The sequence below is a fragment of the Lipotes vexillifer genome, unplaced genomic scaffold (genome assembly GCF_000442215.2).
Source record: "Lipotes vexillifer unplaced genomic scaffold, Lipotes_vexillifer_v1.1 scaffold327, whole genome shotgun sequence".
In the NCBI taxonomy this organism is placed as follows: domain Eukaryota; kingdom Metazoa; phylum Chordata; class Mammalia; order Artiodactyla; family Lipotidae; genus Lipotes; species Lipotes vexillifer.
The window spans coordinates 2,976,693-2,995,981 of NW_006771143.1; the positions used below are offsets into that span (position 1 = coordinate 2,976,693).

The window sequence follows — 19,289 nt, forward strand, 5'->3', positions numbered from 1 at the left end:
TCTTCCGAACTCTGCACCCATTCCTTCTTATTTTATGGTGCATCGCTGTCTGCATTATGACTGCCTTATTCACGCCATTCTGTACTGAGCTCTAAAATGCCATAAGTAATGAAAGAATTGAGTTCACATTTTGAAATACAAACGTAACTCAAAAGTGAATCAGGGTAAATTACTTTTCCAGTTGTCTGAAATCCCCAATCACCCACCTGAGAAATGCTTTCTGAAGAATAACTCCTTACAAAAAGAAAACACAAAGAAGCCAGCATAATTCAAAAAGCAGTTTGACCACTTAACCTCTCTTTCTCTTACTAAAAATACATGTTTTTTCTCTGCTTCTGTGGTGATTGTCTCCTTAGATGATAAATGCTCTAAGTTCGTACCTTGTACTCCTCTAGGCTATGAGTTTTCAGAATACTGATGCTAGCTAATCGATGAGTATGTGTGTGTTTGTGTGTATATAAATACATGTGTGCACATGTGTATGAAGATGCATATGTACAATGACAACCAAAAATGCTTTTTAAATATGTTCAGAGAGGAGACTGAAGAGAAAAGGCTTGAAGCACTGCTTGGTGAATTAAAGGAACGAGTAATCTACTTTCTATTCACAGGCATAATAAAAAGTAATCTAGGTTTGTATAATAATCTGTATATTTCTCAAAGTGACTAAATGCATATAATTTTAAATAATTTTACAACAACTCTAAGATATAGGGCTGGTATAATAACCCCCATTTTATAACTGAGGAAACTGAGAGCAGGTGTGATTACCCAAGATAGCACATCCACTTTGCGTAATAACAGTTGGGACTAGCATCAGGCTACATCGACCACATCATGGGCTCTTTCCCATGCTTTCTCCCCATTTCTGATCTTTACAATATGTTAGTGTATGTTTCTCAAAACTACTGAAGGAGAAGAAATACTCAGCAAACAATCTGCCCTGGTTCTTATTTCCCATTAGATTTTGTATAACTTATGTTTCATATATTTTAATTCATCTTTCTCTGTCCTCACAATTTCTAAACAAATTAATCAAGAATTTATTCATGACCTTCTATGTGCAAGACCTTATTTACCTTCAAAAACGAGAATAAAATGTATCTCATTTTCACAAATGTCTTTTACTGAGCAGTTAAACTTTGATTTTGGTTATGATCTTTTATAATATATGATTTATATATATTTATAATATATGATTTTTCTATTCAAATTAATTGGATTTTCTTTTGTGATTTCTCCCATTGCTACTATTATTAGAAAGTCCTTCCTTATTCAGAGGCCAGGTAACTATTTATGCAAATTACTTTTAGTGGTAAACAGCCTGTGAGAGGCCCCCAGTGATCACAGCCTTTGGTTTCAAGCCTATGTGCAATTTCCTTCCCTTCAGGGTGGGCTGGACCTAGTGACTCAATTCCAATGAACAGAATTCAGCAAAAGTGATGGGACGCCCACTTCCGAGACTAGGTAACAATAGGACTGATTTCAGTCCTGGGCTCCTTGTATTGCTGTCTCATTTGCCTGCTCAGAGAGATGCCAGCTGCCATGCTGTGAGTTGCTCTATGGAGAAGCCCAGGAGGCAAGGAACTGAGTCAACAGCCATGTAGTGACCTTTCAAGCAGACCTTCTCCTAGTTGAGCCTCCAGATGACACCACAGCTCTGGCTGTCACTTTCTGAATCCAGCCTTGTATGAGACACTCTACCAAAGACACATAGACAAGCTGTGCTCATATTTCTGACCCTGAGAAAATAAAGAGTATGAGAAAACCACAAGACTAACACACGTAACCCTATGCTTGACTCTGAGCTCCCGACCTTTAAAATAGAAAGAGATATAAAATATATAGAATAGCACAAATGACATACAGATTACTAGAATCAAGAAGCACAGTTTTGTTGAACTAGGGCAAAGGATTTTATTTAAAAAGTGATATAAAAGTAAATGAATAATAAAGAATGCCTTTAAATTCAATACTTAAATTAACAAGGAAAAGAGATGTTCATCTCCAGAAAAGAGTTTCTCAAATAATTTCTCAAGTTTACAAAAACATTTTAGAAATATTACTTTATTTTTCTTTTATAAATGCATGTAAGAATTATTGCCTCTGGACATCATACAACATCACCTTGTAGGAGTGGTTTGGACAGGATCAGACTCACAAACCTGCCTACACCAGGAAAATCTCTTACGAGACTAAAGATTGACAATGCTAACTGAGAGCTAATGTTAAGTTATGATGTTTGATTAGGGGTGTCCTGGGAATACCTGTTGATAGTTAAAAAACAGAGTCTGATATTTTATGAGTCTAATATTTTATATTTAAAGGGTTATGCCTAAGTAATATTGAGTTTTAAGGTCAAGCAGAAGGAATACAATATAGCACTTATGTCCATTCTTTCAAAGTTACCATCTCCAAGTTACTGAATGAATGAATTATTATGCCTAGCTGACATCACTGCTAAATTCTCGTAACATTGGAACAATGTTTATTATAACCACGCAAATGACAGGTAAGCGCACATGCCAAACCAATTGTTCTAAAAAGAGTTGTGGAACAGCAAGTCTCCAAAAAAGTCAAGGAGAAAGACTTTGAAAGGCATGCCAGATATATCATAAAATAATCGATGAAACTTTGGGTCAACTTTGTAAACAACTACTCCTCACATGCTTTCTCATTTTACCTTCTCCTCCAGCCAAAAGTATTTTTCTATAATTTGTGTTATGAAAACAACAGAGTTATATTTTGCAAAATACTTCCTCACCACCCAAGAATCTGATAGACTCCCTGGAGGGAAAAGAGATTCTCTCCCCTAAGGGACCCTGAAGTGTGAAAAAAGATCTACAAACAGGAACTACTCTATAAAGAGTAACAGGATGTATAAACCAATAGCCAGACTTCTTCTTTCATACCCATACTCTGTGGAAAAGGTAGAGCTTCTCAGCAGTCTCTTCAACTTTACACACATAGTCTTCTTAGTAGAGCAACTTTAATCACATTAAATAATGATATGAACAACTACTCCTTCCAGACATTGGTTAAACTAATAGTGTATCACAGAGTCATTTTGATAATTCCATGAGATCACTTTCAATAAAATTCTCCTTGGAATTCTAGAAAAAGGGAACAAGGAATAATCTTAAACAAAAAAGATGCTTTTTGTTTATTAAAACGTGGCCTAAGTATAAAAGAGGTTTAGCCAAGTATCATAACCCAAAGGCAAAAATGTGTTTAAATTTCAGGCACAGGCCAGTAAGTTAGACCCATAAATAAAACTGTCTATATACGGCAAGGAATTGTGTCTTTGTGTCCCCACCTTGCAAATCCAAGTCCAAACATAACGTATCTAGAAAGACTTCACCATCAGAAGAAAAAGCAAATTAAAGGGAGATTGAGATTAGCAGACAGACTAGCTACATATAAAAGGTGTATTTTTTGGAGCCAGATATAAATTACCAGGAAATGCAAACTTTATGTTTACATTTCAACGGTTATTTTCCCACATTACAATATAATTCCATCCACTGCCAACCTCACTATGCCTACATTATAATACAATAAGTCCATTTGGATCCATATGTAATTGACCTTGCTGGTTTGCTTCTAGAGATTTGAATTGTGGAGTAATTATTTGGTGTTTCGTTTCTTTCTTTCTGACTCAAATTCTACAGGATGCTTTTACTAACTTGGGACTCCATACCAATCTCTCCTCTCCCTGAGCTCTCCCCTTTTCTACAAACAAACAAACAAAACAACAACAAAATTGTCCTCTAGTTCTAGAAACCAGACCAACACACCATTTTCCAAGGCTCTGCTGCACTAAATGTCTTGCCTCATGTCTTCTTGGAGCAGCTTCCCTGTCCACTCAGTTACCATTAATTCTCCACATGGCAGATAGAGTATAAGAGAAGCCAGGATCTTGGCCTCCCTAAGGGACAAATCTACAGTCTCCATCAATAATGAATTTCACCAACATTTCCCAAGAGGAACAGGGTACAATTAAAAAGGTTATAAGTCTTTGCACTACTAGAACCTAAGGGCATCCGTGAATGAAACTGGCTTAAGTCCAATTAGAGGAATCTGTACATTTGTCTTCTCTTGGAACAACCCTGCTCTTACGGTTCCCATCAATTCAGTATAAATCTGGCTGATCTTATCCAAGAAGTTAATAGAAAATTGCTCACAGTGGGCGACTGCCACCTCAGTTTCCAAGCAGAGACAGATGGAATTTCCCAGATGGTTTGTCACTGGAAACTGCGATGCTGGATGAGACTTCACAGAAAGCATGGTAGAGCAGAATACCTTCTTGGCCTTCACCCATGTCATACTGAGGGATCTAAAACGGATTCTGTTATAAACAAATCATAATTGCCTCAATGGGCTCACCACCTCGTCGTCTTTAACTGCTTCAAAGGGGCGCAAATCTTACACTGAAATTACTCAATATTTACCAAGAAGCCATCATGGGCATATCTTTTTATTGGGTAAAAACTGAAGAAATAGAGATCACTGCCCTCCCCTATTACATATTACCCTCAAATGAGATTAAGAAAAAATATAAACAAAACAGGCAGAAGATGGCATTAACTGTAGTATTGTATTGTTAACTTGGGCAGATGAAGTAAGATCTCAGAGGAGGCAGGAAAAATGGGTAAAAGACTCAGGGAGAATACAAGAATAAATAAAGAAAGAGGGGCCTCATTCACTGTTACTGGAGAAAAGTTAAAGGAAAGGATTAATTGACTCATTCTCTAAAGGTTATTTATTGAGGACTTGCTTTGAACCAGACATTGTTCTAGGTAAGAAGGATACAAACATAGAAGATAAATAAGGAGCATACAGTCTGCAGGGGAGACAGACAAGTAAACAGACACTTGGAGTTATGTTAGAAATGTTCTTATCCTAGTAAACCTAAAAATCATGGAAATACTTGAGGAGTGGATATCTATTCCAGACTGGAAGCTTTACGGAAGGTTCGCTTTGGGGTAACCTTGGGCTGAGTCTTGAAGTAACAATTGGAGCTAATGTGATGAAGAGGGGCTGAGGGGTAGGTCATAGTGCTTTCTAGGATGATAAAACAGCACAGCCAAATGCATAGAGATGTAAGACAAGAATATTTTCAGAGCACTGCAGGTAGCTGAGGTGGACTGACACTTACACTGAGAGTGGAAAAGGGGTAAGAGTCGAGAAGGTGATATCATGAAGACCCTTTCACCAAAAGTTTGGGTTCTCTTGTGCCCTTTAGGATGTCTTAAGCACACAAGTGATTAGTTTTGCTTTTAGGACACACTGTGATTTGGGTAAAGCAAAAGGAGGCAAGAAGGAAGGCAGAAAGAAAGTCAGAAGAATACTGTGATAATCAAGGAAGAAATGATGGAGGTTTCGCCTACAGCAGTGGTGGCAGGAACAGAAAGAAGGGAACAGAAACGAAGAAAGCAGGAATTACGGTACTTGGTTTCTGGACATGAAAAGATGTTTGGCTCTGAGTGGATGACAAAAACAAGGGTGTTAGTTATAACCAATAAAGGAGAGGGGTGCGCGCGCGCGCGCGCGTGTGTGTGTGTGTGTGTGACTAAATATGTAAATAGGCATTTGAGATGTGAGAGAAGGGGAGGTAGAAATGGGAGGGAAACATGGGATAACTCATAGAAAGAGCTTCCTGCAGAGGCAGAAAAGGAGAGGGAGAGACTTCGGATTAAAGGAGACTAAAATTTGGAAGTCAGGGAGAACAGAGAGACAGTGTGTGGAAACAGTAATAAACTCACCTCCTGACTGTTTAGTCGGAGGAAGTCAGCGGGAAAGGCTTGTAAAACAGTTGAAATGTGCTATTAGAGAAAGGGTAAAAAGCCAAGGTTAGAGATTTTTTAATTTAAATGTCATTTGTAAATTAGTAGCTGAAGCTTTGCAAGTGGATAAGCTCCCTGAGGCACTAGGAACAGCGGGAGAAGAGAAGAAAGGCCAGAGTGTTTTGGGAAACACTCGCAGTTAAATTTAAAAGAGCCAAGACCGAGAGAGAGACATAAGAAGTAGGAAAGTATGGTAGTCCTGAGCCCAGATTAGAATGAATATTAAAAGGAGGATATTGTTCACAATGTCAACATCAATGAAAAGAAATATAAGACCCCACAAAAAGTCATGCCTCAGCAGCATTATAAATATCATTCAGAGGGTGGAGATGGGAGGGTATGGGTAGAGTCAGTCAGACTGCTCCTGGTAAGGAAATTCAATTAGATCAGATTTTTATTTCAAAGAGAATCTATTGAGTATCTATTATTTGCCAGAGGCAGTGATCTAGAATTGAATACAAACAATTAAGAAAAAGTCGATGTCATCTAGAATCTCAACAATAATTTGGATATAATTTTCCAATTTACTTCATTATTGTATCCTAGAAGCTGTGTTGGTATGGCTTCCACAGAAGGTTACCCTGAGACTGATTCAAGTGTCAGTAGTTTATTGGAGGGGTGATCTCAGAAAAATTCAGTAGAGGTGTGGAGGAGGAAGGAGGAAGAGAAAGAAAACCCATAAACGCTGTGTTATAAAGCCAGCTGGACTTCAATTTCACTGGCAAATTCCAAGAGACTGTGTAGAACACTTCTCCTATCCTAATGGAGAGGTGAGGAAGCAGGGGTATTTATCCACCTACTTCTGCCCATAATTGGTTGAGGATTACTTTTGGAAGCGTTAATTCTCCAGCACTTCCAGCTTGCCGGGCTTGCAGTTAGGTTTGTTCCTGAGGCTGGAAGAAATGTTCTCAAATAGAAAGTCAGAGATGATTCCACTAAGCAGCCTTTGGCAATACAGGTGAATGCTAGAGACACATGGATAGGGATATAGTTGCTCTAGAGTGTGTACAACATGCGGCTTGAAGACCATGGCAATGAATGGGCTCAGAGACGGGTGCTGGAAGAGTCAGAACTAGAAGGGGAGCAATGGAGATATCTAACAATTCTAATATTTCCCTGTGATGTGATCAGGAATCTCTAATTCTTTCCTCAACCACATTTCTATGTTAATAACTATCTTAAAAAATGTAGGGTGGAATTTAATGTGTGCATTATGTCATTATTAAGTCAATAAAATTTTGCCTATAGTATCCTTTAGATGTGTATTTCCTGTTTGTAGAATTCAATGTCACAACCCCACGGGAAAATAAAACAAGGCTCTATTCTGATTGAATGGCATCAATAAAATGAAATTTCTATGTCAAATTTCATTTGTTGAATTAAACAGATTGTGATAAGTTTACTACTATATATTAAGTAACCTGGGACTTTCTATTTATGTTCTGTTTAATTAAGTATGCATGTTGCATGATTCCAGCATGCAGTTCGCTGAATAAGACTCGTTAGCTACTGACAGCTGATATATCAAAAGACAGAGAGGGCAAATGTCACTAATATTAGAGACACCTAACCTTCTCTATAAAGGTTGTTTGATCATTATTAAGCACTTACCTGGGCTAGCATAGCAGAGATTTTAGCATATTACAAAGATTTCTGTCCTCAGGAGAAAATGGGAAAACATCAAAGGCAAAACATATAAATACAGAAATTCTAAAACACCTCCAAAACAGATATTGATCACAATTTAAAGTGATTTTAAAAATTCCTTCCTTGTCAATAGTCCTTTGATATTTTCAATGAATAAAATTATAAGACTTTCAAAAACATGAAATTTGTGTCACCAGGATAGCACGTTAAGTTATTCCTTGGCACAGAGGTAGGATGTTGGAAAAAAAACTAGGCTCACTTGCTGGCTAACAATTCATTCAGGGGTGTAAGACTGCCTGAAAAAACTGAAACTTACAATATACCATAGACCTCTGGAATCTGTGATGGTTAATTTTGTGTATTAACTTGGAAGTTTTGGTTGAGATTGACAATTGAATCAGAGAACTTTGGGTAAAACAGACTGCCCTCTGTAATGTGGGTGAGCCTCATCCAATCAGTTGAAAGCCTGAATAGGACAAAAAGACTGGCCTCCCCAAGTAACAAACTTCATCTCCAGCCTGCTGACCTAAACTGCAGATTTTCACCTAGCCAGTCTCCATGATCATGTGAGCCAATTCCTTATAATAAATCTCTCTCTCTCCCCCTCACTCTCTCTCTAGACACACACACACACACACACACACACACACACACACACACACACACACCACACCCTATTCTGTTTTTCTGGAGAACCCAGGCTAATACAGTGTCCTTGGAAAATAGTCAAATTTAGGCACGTAAAATCCCCAAATGCCAAAAGTCTATAGTTTTACTTATTTAATTTGGAGTGTCTTTTCAGTTTTAAACTTGACAGATTTTAATGGACCCATTTTTACAGGTGACTGAGCAGTAACAGTAGTCAGTATTTCTGGATAACTCAAGTATGTTACCTCATTTAGTCTTTACAAAATTCTGATAAGCTAGGTAGCATTATTATCCCTATATTACAGATAAAATTTCTCAGACAGTATTTGATTGCAACATGGGTTCTCAAGTCAGATTGAGGTGACCTTGGGCTAGTTATTCAACTTCTCACAGTAGCAGTTTCCTCCTCGATAACAAAGGAGGAAAAAATGGATATTATCTTCTCATATGCTTATGTAAGAACTAAATGAGATATAAAACTTATAAAGCACTTTGACCCCTATCTGGCCCAATGAAAATATTAACTATATGTTGCTATTAAGCATGAAATATCTAACAAGATAATGAGGTGTGAGCAAAAGATTATTTATTTCTGTGTTCAGTGTGTTACATGATTCCAAGGAAAACTTTTTGTCAAATCAATTCATTTGGTGTTTCTATATAGCCTATATTTCTGGAAATGTTCTATATACATCCAAATGCCTGGTCTGCAAAGGCTTCCTGCAGAAGGTGGCATATTGCTAATGCACTTCAAGATGGGAACTTGAAAGATATAAAAAGGATTTGACATCTGGCATGGTGACTCAATTAATTACTGTGTTGGATTAATTAGTGTGCTGGATCTCTTGAGACGACACCATGAGTCTGAACAGAGTAACATTACGTCGGTTGGCGAATAAGCAATTTAAAAGGGTGTGCTAATTTAAAAGAGTGTGCTAATTCCAAACCTGATTCCAGGTTGGGTAAAGAAGGTTTAGTAGGCTATACATTTTATGGTAAAGAAAATTTATCTTCATGATATAAAACACATATTAAAGTACTGTCCAAATATAAAGAGTTAATAAAATTGTGGTAGTCTTTGAATTAACTCATAACTCCTCAGTCATGATAGTTATGAAGTATAATAACAAATATTTTGCCCAAAGTAAGAAGAAAAAGAGTCTACCTCTAATCGCTGCATATTTTCACCCAGAGATTTTTATAAACTTAGAATTCATGTAAAGAAATCCCTAACAATTTTATCATACTCAAATCATGTTATAGATATTATTGAGGAGGAGTGTGGGCTGGTCTTTAAAAACACAGATTCTGGAATCAAAAGGCCTGAGCCTTTATTTTCTTATCTATAAATATAATTTTAAACAGATCCAAATTCAAGGGGGAAGGATGAGGGGAAGGGATAGTTAGGGAGTTTGGGGCCGTCATGTACACACTGCTGTATTTAAAATGGATAACCAACAAGGACCTAGTGTATAGCACAGGGAACTCTGCTCAATGTTATGTGGCAGCCTGGATGGGAGAGAAGTCTGGGGGAAAGTAGATACATGTGTATGTATGGATGAGTCCCTTTGCTGTGCACCTGAAACTATCACAACATTGTTAATCAGCTATACTCCAATATAAAATTAAAAGTTTAAAGAAAAAAAGAAAAGATGCTTAACATCACCAATTATCAGAGAAATGCAAATCAAAACTACAATGAGGTATCAACTCACACTGGTCAGAATGGCCATCATCAAAAAGTCTACAAAAAATAAATGCTGGATAAGGTGTAGAGAAAAAGGAACCCTCCTACACTTTGGTGGGAATGTGAATTGATACATCCACTATAGAGAACAGTATGGAGATTCCTTAAAAACTAAAAGTAGAGCTAATGTATGATCCTGCAATCCCACTCCTGGGCATATGTACAGACAAAACCATAATTCCAAGAGATACATGCACCCCAATGTTCAGAGCAGCACTATTTACAACAGCCAAGACTTGGAAACAACCTAAATGTCCATTGACAGATGAATGGATAAAGAAGATGTGGAATATTACTCAGCGATAAAAAAGAACGAAAAATGCCATTTGCAGCAACATGGATGGACCTAGAGATTACCACACTAAGTGAAGTGGCCAGAAAGAGAAAGACAAATATCACATGATATTGCTTACATATGGAATTTTAAAAAATGAATGATATAAATGAACTTACATACAAAACAGAAAAAGACTCACAGACATAGAAAACAAACTTGTGGTTACCAATGGGGTAAGCGGGGGAGGGATAAACTGGGAGGTTGGGATTAACATATACACACTGCTATGTATAAAATAGATAACCAGCAAGGATCTACTGTATAGCACAGGAAACTATATTTAATATTTTGTAATAACCTATAAGGGAAAAGAATCTTAAAAAGAATAGACATATATATGCATAACTGAATCACTTTGCTGTATACCTGAAGCTAACACAACATTGTAAATCAACTATACTTCAATAATAAATAAATAAATAAATAAAACTAGAACCAAATTCACAGGTTTGTTCTGAGGAGTAAGGGAGCTAATCCATTTCCAATTCTCCATATAGTGTCTAGAAAAAATAAGTACGAGGTATAACTTAGACAATTGTTCTACAGAAGAAACAGTAATGTCAATATTAGTATTAGTAGTATTTAATGACATAAAATCAAAAGTAAATTCTGGAAAAGAATGTTATTGTCAAAAAAAAATTTTAAGTATATTTTAGCAAAGCAACTACATTTTAAAATAGAGAAAATGCTATAGTTTAGGGAATTAACGTGAATTAAATATTTAAATCCTAAGAAAAAAGGAGAAAATTAGGGTATTAAGATTATTTTCTATTGAAAAACTATTCCCCACGATTGGTTTTTGATACCCTAAAGAGCATTCATTCACTTCAAATAGTATCAAAAACACCAAAAACTTCATAACTATAAATTGAATCCTTTAAAAGATATTATGTATGGCACAAGACAGCTTTAGAGTGGTATAGAAGCATGAAAAAAGAACCAAATGATGTCATCTGTCTAAAAATATTTCACTGGAAAATTAAAGTTCCACAAATAGGTTTACTTTCCACACACCACAATTTAGCATACGTTAAAAATGTGTAAAAAGCACCAGTCTGCATATATATAATGATATAAAGATTAATCAAAAGTTGCATTTTCATAGAGATATTATGTTGATATAATAAAGGGGAAAACATGCATTTCTTATATCAACAATAGCTGTCACTTCAATGGCAGTACACTCTTGAAGAAATAGAGAAATGACTAAAGTTTATGTTGGTGTCTGATATACAGTGACAAATAAGATAAATATCTTATTGCCTAAAACATTTTTAAAGCAATGCTAAAGAACCAGTAGAAACCCCCAGATAAAATGGGTTTTGAATAGCATTTAATTCAACCTTTGATGTTGACACAATCTTCCTCTTGCCTTTGCTTGATAAAGCAGTATAATAGCTAATATTACTCTATCAAAGGAATCAGTAGAACAGTCCACTAATACAACTCAACCAGCTAAGGTCTGCAGTGTTCATGAAGCCACTTCTCAAACCCTTTCTGAAGTAGGTGCACTGGACCACCACAAATTAAACTGCCCAGTTATTAAATATTTAGCCTGGTCTATCAACTTGTTTGGTTCTTAAACACATGTACAGTCTCCTGCTTCATCCTTTTACGGATTAAACACATGGATTTAGGAAGCAAAAAGCACACCCCTAGAACCTTTTATGTTGTTTGAAAGTTTGATGACACAAATGTTTCTTATTTATTCCAATCATTACTTTTAGTTAAATCAATGACCTCTGTCTCATCCACATGGCACTAAATGAGCAAAAATCCGCACATACCAGTTTCTTTCATGTAATAGCCTGAAGAAGAAATTTCTTTCATGTACTCAGTTGAAAAAGGAAAGCAATGTTGCTGAGTTGAGCACACTTGTCAAAACCCCCCTGGGAGTTTTTATGTCTCCCCCCGACCCCCAGTGTAGATGGAGATATTTAGCAGGCATGAAACTCTTCCTACAAAAATGCCATTTAGAGAGAAGGACTTCCATTCATATAAATAATTTCTGGATCTCCTAAAGAATATAAAACGTTTTTATCCCCAAGTTTTATCCCTTGTATTGTTACTTATAATAGGAGAAGTCCTAATCTCCTGATCCCTGGAATTTGTGAGTGTTACAAGGCAAAAGGGAATTAAGAAAGCAGATGGAATTAAAGTTGCAAGAGTACCCTAGATTACCCAGGTGGGCCCAATGTAATCACAAGCGTTCTTGAATGTGTAAGGGGGAGACACAAGAATCAGAATAAAGATATGAGAAAGACTCTATCAGCCATTGCTGGTTTTGAAGATGGAAGGGGGTTGGAAGCCAAAGGTTGTGGACAACCTTTAGAAGATAGAAAAGCAAAGAAAACAGATTCCCCCCTAGAAGCTCCAGGAAAAAACTCAGCCCTGCAGACACTTTGATTTTAGCCCAGAGAGATTCCTTTCAGGCTACAAGATGATGAATTTGGGTTGTTTTAAGCCACAGTTTGTGGTAATTTGCTACAGCTGCAATAGGAAGTTAACATTCAATTAAGAAATGAAGTTTAAATGTAACCAAATATTCCATCTTTCCATAACTTTTTAAAATATCTAATCAATCAATTGTCCCTACAATCTTTCCTAGAGGTAGACTTTCTGATCTCAGAATTTTTACAAAAAAGTTAACAAGAAAAATTATGATGCTGATCACTCAGTCTCACTCTTAAAGGTACAAATAGTATTACCAAGCAATATCAAGGTTGTTTATTCCTTGTTCATCATGTAAACTTATAATGTATGACAATTCATTTGTGTCATCTAAAAAATAAAAGCATTTGTATATATTATTAAATATGGACAATATTAGTCTGGCTAAGCAGATAAAGCCACAACCTTATAAATTACCTTACTAGATAACCAGTTAGTATGATTAACCTGTTTCCCTCTAAATTCTACATATAATACTGTCAGAGACAGACCACTTGGAAGACATCCCAGTTTTGTGGTCCATGAGAAAGAAAAAACAGCTATTTTTAGTGATTTCACTGGGAAGCAAGCAGAGATAATTTCTGTGCTATGACAAAGTATTAAGAGTCAACCATCTCAGAACATCCACATACCAAGGAATTATTATTCAGGTCCATCTTCCCAGCGAACGGCCCCCAGGTGGTTCCCACTGGAAGTTGCTGCCGACTCTGAATTTTTCGTTCTCCATCTTTCTGAAACACCTCCAGCTCTCCTGCAGACAATGAACACGAGGCGTTTAAATTACTTTCACTTGTGCTTTACCAACAGCCGTCTCTTTTTGTGTGCTTGCTTTACACGAACAATATTCTCAGGATTCATATAAAGAGAATTAATTATGTTCATCTGAAAAACAACTGATCTTGGTATCCTGAGAGGATAATAAAACTTGTCCTTATAATTATATTCACATTTAGTCCAATTTCTTTCTTTAGCCTTTGCACACTTATCACCTACTGAAGTCCATTCTATTTAGTAAATCCTTAAGAAGTAGAAATGATAACACGTCCTCAGAAAGCATTGATCCAATGCCAAAACAGATAGACAAGAAGCGTTAGGACAATGACTTAGAGTTAAAATTCCTATATTTGATCACCAAAGTAACTAAAAAATTACAATTCAAGATATATACCTTAGGCAATAACTGTATTACAGTGATTTAAGACTCTTGGTGAACAACATGGAGAGTTTTTGAAAGTACTTGGCAATTTCCTGAATTTACTACTAGTTTCAGTGGATAGAACAACTACATGTGCAAAAAATGGACATGTATGTTTTTGCAAATTAAAAAAATGTTTAATCAAAGTCACTACTTTTTTATATTTGGTACTTTAGGTAAGATTCTATGTTACCAAAAAGGTTTGGACAAAAACCCTTAAGAAACAGCCAGTTTAGGATGGTCTTCTTCCTTTTATTTCCTCCTAATTATTACTTTGGGATCATTAGAGAGAAACAGGAAGTAAAGACAGTATACACACTTGCATAAAGTAGGAATTCATCAAATGGTCACTCAAGAAATAAATGAATAGATTAATAAAAAAGGAAATAAATGAAGCCTTCAAAAATTTAAAAATTGGTCATTAAGCCTAAACATTGTTTGGAATAAATGGAAAAAAATCTCAATCAGGAATTGGAGACCTTCTCTTTAAGTAATTAAATCTATGATATTTATGTCCTGAGAGTATTACCGCCTCTCACTGTTGTGGCCTCTCCCGTTGCGGAGCAGAGGCTCTGGACGCGCAGGCTCAGCAGCCATGGCTCACGGGCCCAGCTGCTCCGAAGCATGTGGGATCTTCTCGGACCGGGGCACGAACCTGTGTCCCCTGCATCGGCAGGCAGACTCAACCACTGCACCACCAGGGAAGCCCTATCCTCATACAATCTTTTTGATTAATGCATTAGAATCAGAGACTTGTATAGAAAATCCTCAAAGATAGAGCATCGCCAACAACCTGTTATGATGCCAAATATGGCTCAGTGGGAAATATCCCTTAACATATGTATGCATTTTCATATTGATAATGCAGTTATTTAAAAATTTGGGATAATTTTTCTATTTGAAAAGAAACTGTTTAATTTCTATCTGATAGTCCTTATTTTTCATTTATGCTTACATTTTAAACAATTTCTTTACAATTTACCCTCTAAAGGTAAAATACATTTCAACCCTTCAGCTAAACACTAGTTTAAAATGTTCTTTTCTACATAAAAATGATGCCCAAATAATTTGCTTGTTTTTTACACACTAAAAAGAAAAAAAAAAAACCTAGTCATGTCACATTTCAAGTGATACCAGAGGAATCATGAAAATCTTTGAAAACCCTTTAAAAATGTAATTAATCCTCTCTTTCTGCCACTGACATTTTTCATTTGAAAAGGGTTCAGACTCAGTCAAACAGTGACTTCTTATCTATACCTGTGGATTTACAAGCAGGTCTGTCTTTTTTTTTTTTTTTTTTTTGCTGTACGCGGGCCTCTCACTGTTGTGGCCTCTCCCGTTGCGGAGCACAGGCTCCGGACGCGCAGGCTCAGCGGCCATGGCTCACGGGCCCAGCCGCTCCGCGGCATGTGGGATCCTCCCGGACCGGGGCACGAACCCGTGTCCCCTGTATCGGCAGGCGGACTCCCAACCACTGCACCACCAGGGAAGCCCAGGTCTGTCTTTTAATGGATTAAGAACTACAAACTTAGGGCAGATCATGAAGTGATACCCAAATATCACCAAAGTTTTTGAGGTGTCTTTGACTATGCATTAAAATTTTAAGCAGGCCAAAAATAGTTTTATGAGCTCTTAAAGATGGCCATAACAGAAAGTCCAGTAACTGTTCAAGCTCTCAAGTCAATCTTTTCAACTTTATTAGACAAACAGGCAAATTTCAGTCTCCTTTCTTGCTTATCAAAATATCAGATGTTATTTTGAGGTTTGGGGAAATCCTTTCTGTTGCTGAAACAATTAAATTAAAATATTCATTTATTCAGAGCAGCTTTATAGAAAACTATAAGCACATTGCAAATAGCATTTATACACTACCAAGACTACATAGTTTACTGATAGCAAGAGAAATAAGATATTGTATAAACAGAAATTATATTTCATTTAACATACATGTTGCTTAAGAGTATAATATTTTTTCAAAGATTAATAAGTGTCATGAAATAGAGGAAACATTATTGCACTAAATTAATATTAAATTGTAGTCCCTCTATCAAATAGCCAGCTGAATGGCCATGAGTAGGTTATGTCTTTTCTAAGTCTTTGGTTTGTCATTGTTAAAGAGGGGTTTGCACTCTCTTGCTACTTGATAAGGTGTCCGTGACACCATGGTTTTCTTTCCCCAGATATGATATATTATGAGAGGTAGAAAGAACACTGAGATGCTGGATCAAAGACCCAGGTCCTAGAACTAGCTTATCATAAAAAGAATGTTTGACTGGGAAAGATCAGAGATTTCAAAATCAGAAAGCAAAGTTCCATTCTCATTTGATTTGTTTACTCATTCTTTTCTGAATCTATTCATTAGTTTATTCATTCATTTATTCTACTAATATCTATTGGATAACTACTAAATACCAGAAAGTGGGTTACACCCAGGCATAAAGCAACTAACAAAACAAGCTTGGGCTCTGGATAAATCTGAGGAAATGTAATCCATAAGGCTTGGTAAGTAGAAGTCATAGAACTTAGTGATTATTTAGATTTTAGGTATTAGGGAAGGAAAAATCCAGCAATGATCTTCTCATATCTGGCTTGGGCAAGTGGGCCAATGGTCATGTAACTATTGAGATAGGGTACACAGAAAAAAGAAGATTTAAGGATAAGGAGTTATAGCTTGGAAATATTGAGGTCAAAGTGGCTTTGTAAGCAAGGCAGGAGGTGATTTGGGGTGGATAGGTACAAGCCTGTGGCTCAGAAGCAAGGTCTTAGCTAGAGTGATAAATGTTGGCATTTATTTATTAATTAAAACCAGCTTGCATATGGTAAAAGTCATAGAATTTTTGATCTAGGAGAGAGTATAACATGATAAAATAAAAAGATCTAGGCTAGAGTTCCAAGGATTTTCAAAAAGCAGAGGGATGGAGGAGTAGGCACAGAATATTTAAGAGAAGTGTGAGAAAATAGAAAATAGAGCATAAACTGGACGTGGTACCGTAGCGTCTGATGGATTGATCAGGAATTTAAAGGAGGAGGGATCAATTAAGTAACCTGAACATTTACAAAAGTAAGAAAAGGACTGGGAAAATTCCTTTTGTTGAGATGGAGACCATGGGTGTCTGGAGTGAATGGAATGTTCTAGAATGGGAGGCCAGCACACAGATTCAAAATCGAATTGGAGAAAAGTAAGTGGGACAAGTCATGTGATCCTGAGCAAGTCCCTCAACCCTCTCAACCTCAGTTTCTTCAAACCAAATAGGAATTACAATATCTTCCTCATATGGCTGCTGTGAGGATTCACTGAGATAACATAAGCAAAGTACCTAATAAACATTTACTATTTCACCACAAAGACACTGAAGCATTCTAAGAGCATGTCCACATACCTCCACCATCACATCTAACTATTCAGTGTCTGTGGTCACATTCCTTCTTTAACACCTCTATCCAAAATACTCTCCATAACTCGACTTTTAACGTCCTTTTAAATATCTCCTGGATTTACCTTTCTTATCAGCATTTCCCAGTTTTTACCAACTCAGATGTAGAGGACCAATCAGCCTCAACTCACTCTAAAGCCCTGATTTGGGCTCCAAATTCCTGCCGGGATAAACGTATTAAAAACTGCAGTTTCATCTTGTCGTTCATTTGTGCAAGTCCCTTCACCAGCTTCCTTTTGACCATCCCAACTTGAACATCTACGCCTGAATCCTAATACCACCGCAGAGTTGCTCCACAGCGTGTGCTTGACTGCCTGTTCTGCTCTCCAGAATTCCTTCTTCTTTCCAGTCAAGAAACTCTTCCTTATGGCACCTTCCTCCTCATCTCCAGTTTAACTCCCACCCCTTTCTGAGAATTGTTGCTGCTCCCTGGCAGACACACCATCCTCCTGGCTGCCCTGATAAACCCTGTTAATGTTGCGAGATCAAACTCGAAGGTATTCTCTTTCACCAAACAACTCTGAACTCCAGATCAAACTGAGTTCTCCTTCCCTAATTCTCCCATAACATTTATAGTCCATGCAGTTTTGCATTTAATTATTCCCTGGTGGTTTCTCCTTGATAACTTCTTTCACCTCAACATCTTGAACTACAGGTGCATTTTTAATTTCTGTTTATTCTATGGTAATTAATATAGTTTGTGACATGTGGTAAGTGCAAAATACAAATTGAACATCGTTGATTGGATAAGGATTTTCGTAAGTTCACAGACTTAACTGTAGTACAGTTAAAGTTGATTTTAAAGACAAAAAAAAGTTGTCCTAATACGTGTCTTCTCTTTGTATTACAATAATCATACATTTCATTTGTTCAACATTTTATTGCATTAACTACATTACCTCATCTGTGAAACATGGAGCAGGATGAAGTTTTCTTTTCTGCCCGATTCATATTTTTAACATGCTGGGTAAGTTCACACAAAATATTTGAGACACATTGGATGGACTAATCAATTTTGGTAAAAGATAATATTGTTAGTGCTGAGGGCTGTTTCTCTTATCTTCTTGATAATGTATACTTTTAAAAGTCTGCGATTACTCAAAGACTTATGATAGCTTCACTTAAAAAAAAAGCCCTGAGTAAGAAATCACTACCCAACACACTGCAGCTTTTAAGATATCAGCCCACTTCTTTTGTCCAAATAAAAGAAATTTACTGGTGGAAACAAATACTTAAAACCAAGGGAGATACCCTCAAATCTTTTTTTATTGAAGGTGCTATCAAGTCATTGTCTTGTTTCTTTTTAATAGAGTCCTTTTGATGCCTCATTAGAGAGCAAAGTATACGAAAACTGTAGCATACCAAAGGGGAACAGACAAGATGTGGGCCTTTTAGCATAATTATCAGCAATCATGCTTCAACTGAATTCAGCATTAAGTTGATGGCATAAATGTATACGGTATTTACAGAACATCCCTTAACTCCAGGCTCAGATTTCATAGAAGGACATGGTTGCAAGTAAATGAGATGACAGAATATCCTATTTCATTTGCTGAAAATAAACTTTGGATTGGTTTGAACGTGGTTTTAAATACATAACCAAATTTTAAAGCAGACCACATGAATTAGCTCATAATGTTTATCAGGTCTTACTACAGCAGAAGGCTATAGCGTCAGAACCCATATTTATATTTTCTTCATGGTTGGAAAACATTATACATCATGGTATCAAACATGGACAGCTCCGAAGTCATGCTGAGTTCAAAAAGCACTCAAAGATTCTAAAAATCTCAAAACATTTTCAAAGTCAGCCAAGGTGGCTGAAGTATGGCAGAGCTCTTGCTATTTTATGGTTTAACCATTTGACAGCTGCCTGCCAGATACATAAGAGGGTTAGATGATCATTTAACTGCTGATTATCTTTACAGCCAAACTGCAGTCTTGCCACTATGTGTGTTTCCTCAGGCATTAATAACAGCATGTT

General features: G+C 36.6%; 1 protein-coding gene across 2 annotated transcripts in view; it reads right to left on the bottom strand.

Moving 5' to 3' along the window:
* The window catches only part of ZFPM2 (zinc finger protein, FOG family member 2), a 474,885-nt gene that overhangs the window by 220,997 nt on the left and 234,599 nt on the right, over positions 1–19,289 (bottom strand). For both annotated transcript variants that reach the window (XM_007446542.1, XM_007446543.1), the window contains exon 4: positions 13,309–13,427. In XM_007446542.1, coding sequence (XP_007446604.1) covers positions 13,309–13,427 — 119 coding nt within the window. The remainder of the gene's footprint in view (positions 1–13,308; positions 13,428–19,289) is intronic.